At 56.7% G+C, this 4430-nt stretch overlaps 1 protein-coding gene across 1 annotated transcript; it reads right to left on the bottom strand.

Moving 5' to 3' along the window:
• Positions 1 to 47: 47 nt before the first annotated feature.
• On the bottom strand, positions 48 to 4384 carry LOC104467810 (chromodomain-helicase-DNA-binding protein 5-like; the record flags this gene model as incomplete). The annotated part of the gene is made up of 10 exons (XM_010081726.1): positions 4194 to 4384; positions 3787 to 3918; positions 3550 to 3658; positions 3062 to 3253; positions 2776 to 2976; positions 2238 to 2375; positions 1735 to 1856; positions 1028 to 1201; positions 387 to 528; positions 48 to 179 (listed from the first exon to the last, which is right to left on the bottom strand). Coding segments are annotated over exons 1-10 (1533 nt in total), but the record flags the coding sequence as incomplete, so codon positions are not given.
• Positions 4385 to 4430: the final 46 nt, after the last annotated feature.

Raw genomic sequence — 4430 nt, 5'->3', positions numbered from 1 at the left:
AATCCTTTAAAAATATATTATTATTAATAATCCTTCCCTACGCTCACCTGGGAGAAGATCAGAACTCTGTGACCCCCATCCCGTAACTTCTTCAGCATCTTTTGGAGCAGCATCAGTTTCCCTGAAGATTTGACCAAAGAATTGCCGTCGTAGGATCCATTGGGCAGAACCGGAGCTTCCTGCAAAGGAATCCCGGTTATCCACTTCGAGGACAACACTCCTTAATGTCACAGAGAAATCCACACGCGTTTCAAGGACAAAATCTTTGCATGAAACCACTCACACAAAAACCTACACCGTTAACCAAAGCGAGACCACGGGAACAGCCCCCACCAACAGCTCACACACAGTATTCTGAGCAATGTCTCCAAACGCAGCTGACGTACCACGGCTGCCACGGGGAAGAGGTACGGGTGATTGCAGCACTTCTTCAGGTCCATCATGATGTTCAGCAGCGAGACCTGGTTCCCGCCACCTTTCGAATTCAGGGCTTCAAAATTCCTCGTCAGGATGAACTTGTAGTACTTCCTGCAGGAACAGTGGTGGGACAGACACCCCTGTTAACTGGGCCAAACACGGGACTGCCACAAGCAGGACAGCACTGAATTAAACCCCACTGGTGTCACTGGAGCTTCAACAGGGACATGGGGACATTCTTAAAGGTGACAGTCCAGCACCCTCAGCCTGGGCCGGGTTTATCCCATTGCTCTGTGGACACCACAGCCCAGGAACAGGAGCAGGGGGTTCAGCCTCGGTGTTTTCTCTGCACCCGCAGCGCTGGTAGAGCCACGCTGACAGCCCTCCCTGCGTCAAACGCATCCCGCTGAGCAGCCAGGACTGCACCGAGACAATTTAACGGGCTGACAGTGCTCCCCGGTGAGACACAAAGCGCTCCAGCTCCTCCTGCAGCAGCCCTGAGGACTGCAAGGTGTCTCCAACCTGCCAAACCCCATGGACACCCCACCGTGCTGCAGGGGAGGGGGCGAGGGAAGCCAGACCCCTGGGGAGCTGCGCTGGAGTTACTCACTTCTGCATCTGGCTCAGCTCCACTCTGACGATCAGCTCCGTCTTGGCCGGCATGTTCTTGAAGACGTCGGCCTTGAGCCGCCGCAGCATGTGAGGACCCAGCAGATCGTGGAGCTTCTTGATCTGGTCCTCCTTGGAGATGTCTGCAAACTCCTCCAGGAACCCCTCCAGGTTACTGCGAAAGCGCCAGAACCACAGACTGAGCGATGGAGGGACAGCGCGAGCAAAGACATCTGCTTCTTTATCACTTAAAACGAGGGCAGAGCTCTCTCGGTCCACGATGAGGTAATGCTCCCGTGCCTGGATCCCAGCAGAGCAGATGCCGGACGGAGGAGCTCCACTGACGGCGGAGGGGAAATTCACACTAAATGCACCAATAGGACTTCCCCAAAGCCCCTCTGTCCCCTCAGAGAGAGGGAAGAGCCAGCAGAGTTCAGTTCCTCGCTCACAGGTCTCCTGACCCACAGCAAGGCAGGAGCTGCCCGCAGCAGCCCCGGGAACACATCAAACGTGCGTGTGGCTGCTCCGGCAAACCAGCGCTTTGTGTCTGCCTGCCAGCACAGACCAGCAACGCTGGCACAATGCTAACGGGATCCAGGCACCCCACAGACAGGAACCCCGGGAATCTGCGAAACCTCAGCTGAGCCCCTGGCCAGGGACAGGTCCCGGCTGCTCGCCCTGCTCGGAGCGGGAACAACTGCGACTTACTTAAACCTCTCGGGAGTCAGGAAATTGAGCAGGTGGAAGAGCTCTTCCAGGTTGTTCTGGAGCGGAGTCCCGGTGAGCAGCAGCTTGTAATCGATCTTGTAGCTATTCAATACCCTAAAGAACTGGGAAAAGAACCGAGGTTAGGTGAAAAGAGCTCCGAGGAGCCAGTCAGTCACCGGGGAGCCCGCAGACTGCACACATGGAGACGCAGCAGAGACCTCTCCCCCCGGCTCAAAGGAGAAGGATCCATTCCCTTCCAGGACAGCCATCAGAGGGCTGCCAGGCTGCCACCTCTCCCGCTGCTGAAGGATTTTTAATGCCAGAGGATGTTAAAGAGAACAAATCCCCTGAAACACGGGTGCCAGGCAGAGCCTGCGCAAGGTGAGAACACCTTTCAGCTCCCAGGGAGGAAAGACGGGGCAGCAGACCACCAGTGCTGGGGTGTCGCATCTCTCTGGCACTGGCCCCCCTACAAAAACCACTCAGAAACGTCTGCTGCCTACCTTGGACTGGTTGTTCTTCAGCCGGTGCGCTTCATCCACCACCAGACAGGCCCACTCGATGGAGCCCAGCACCGCCTGGTCGATCGTAATCAGCTCGTAGGAGGTGAGCAGGACGTGGAACTTGATCTGGGCTTCCTTCTGCAGGAGCAGAGGGAGAGAAGAGCCTGGATCAGAGAGCAGGGAATGGGACAGCCTCCAGGACAGCCTCCACCTCGGCTGCTGCTGTGCGTGACCCAAGGAGAAACGCGAGGGCTGCCCCTTTGCACAGGGGCAGGGCTGGGGCACGAGCCATGCCAGCAGAAAATCCACATCCACCTGCTGTCAGAACCAAGGAGGGGACAACAGACGCAGAGAAGGTTCTGCCAGAAGTCTTCAAAGCTCATCACAAATCTCCTGCATTTGTAAACAGGGCCAGCTTCCCTCTTTGGAAAACACCTGACTGGGGACCCAACCAACCTCCCTCTCCAGGGCAAATTCTGCTCCCTCTCCTTCTCACTGATGGTTAAAGCACTGGGCACGGCACAGACCGAGCTCCCACCTTCATCCGGAAGACCTTCTTTCCACTCCGGATGGCGTTGTCTTCAAAAGAAAACTCATTTTCCCGGATGACCGACCGGCTTTCTTTGTCCCCCGTGTAGGTCACGACGTAGAAGTCAGGTGCCCACATCTCAAACTCGCGCTCCCAGTTGATGATGGTGGAGAGAGGGGCGCTGACCAGATACGGCCCTTTCGAGTGGCCCTGCTCGGGGAGACAAAGCCCAGGGTGTTCTCCCTGTACTGAGCAGCTCTCAGCTGCCTCGGGGACTGCGGGGTGCTCCGCTCACCTCCTTGTACAGGGAATACAGGAACACGATAGTCTGCACGGTCTTCCCCAGCCCCATCTCATCGGCCAGGATCGTATCCGTCCCTTGGGCCCAGGAAAACCTCAGCCAGTTGAGCCCCTCCAGCTGGTAGGGATGGAGCGTGCCCCCCGTGGCATCGATGTACCACGGCTGCTTGTCAAACTTCACCCTAGGCTGAAAAGAGACACAACACAAAGCAGTGAGAACCGACTCCCCTCCTTTCTCTGCGTCCAAACACATCCCTCTTCAGCCTTGGGACACCCAACAGCCCCAAAAGAGACACAGACACGGTCCCCAGCACAGCCCAGCCCTCGCTCCTCACCACAAAGCAACCCTGGAGCTTTGAATGAAAAAAAAAAAAAAATCAGGAAGGAACTATAGGAGAAAAATGTAACAGGAGGGGGTGTCCAGGCAGAGCTCCCTGTCTCTGGGCTCACGCCCATCGCGCTGCCCCCACCACCCTCACTCACATCCACGAGAGGTGTTTCTGGAGGTTTCTCCAGCTTCTCCTCTTTCAGCTTTTTCCCTTTCTTGTTCAGCTTCTTCAGAGGGCGCGTGTCCTCCCCCAGCATCAGCTCCCTGCAACAGCCAGAGCATGTCAGGACAAGGTCGGCAGGCAGGTCGCTGCCCATCCCCAGCTGAGGAGCAGAAACACTCTCAGGCTCCGCTGCCTTCTCCCCACGGGAAACCACCCCGCTGGCTCCTACCTGTGGTTCCAGTAGAAGAGTTTGAGGTTTTCATAGTACGGGATGTCTATCTCGTCGATCTCCCAGGTGCACTGGTCGTAGGGCAGGTCCTTCCACTTGATCAGGTAATGGATGTCTCCTTTTTTGTCAAAGCTGTAACGCAGGGCACAAAAAACCACTCAGTGAAACAGTACCTGACCCCCGGGAAGCAGTGAGCTGGAAACTGCTTCATCCTCGGCTCTGACCTACAGACCATGGCATCTGAGCAGAGGCAGAAAAACAAAGAACAGGGTGGGCATTGATTCACTTTCTAACCTGAGAAAGCCACCAAGGTGACAGAGGCCTCAAAACAAGGCAGCGGCTGGAATTCCAGCAGCTCCGGCCCCCCGGCATATGCCTTTCCACGGCCCATTCATGCAGCTCCTCACCTGTGGTTGAGGATGCGGTGGATCATCATCCACTCGGGCTTGATGCCGTAGCGGTAGAACCGCTCCTCCATCTTGGCGTACTGCGGGTCTTTGTTCTTCCTCTTCTCCCTCTGCCCGTCCTCGTCCCCGGAGCCGTAGTCGAAGGCGGGCGGCTCGTCCATGTCGTTCTTCCGTTGGTAGTTGCGGTACATCACGGTGTGGTAGAGCTCCAGCTGTGGCACGAGGGAGCCACCGTCA

Source organism: Pterocles gutturalis, unplaced genomic scaffold, assembly GCF_000699245.1.
Source record: "Pterocles gutturalis isolate BGI_N339 unplaced genomic scaffold, ASM69924v1 scaffold47324, whole genome shotgun sequence".
Taxonomy (NCBI): Eukaryota; Metazoa; Chordata; class Aves; order Pterocliformes; family Pteroclidae; genus Pterocles; species Pterocles gutturalis.
This window is presented reverse-complemented; position numbering and strand designations above follow the sequence as displayed.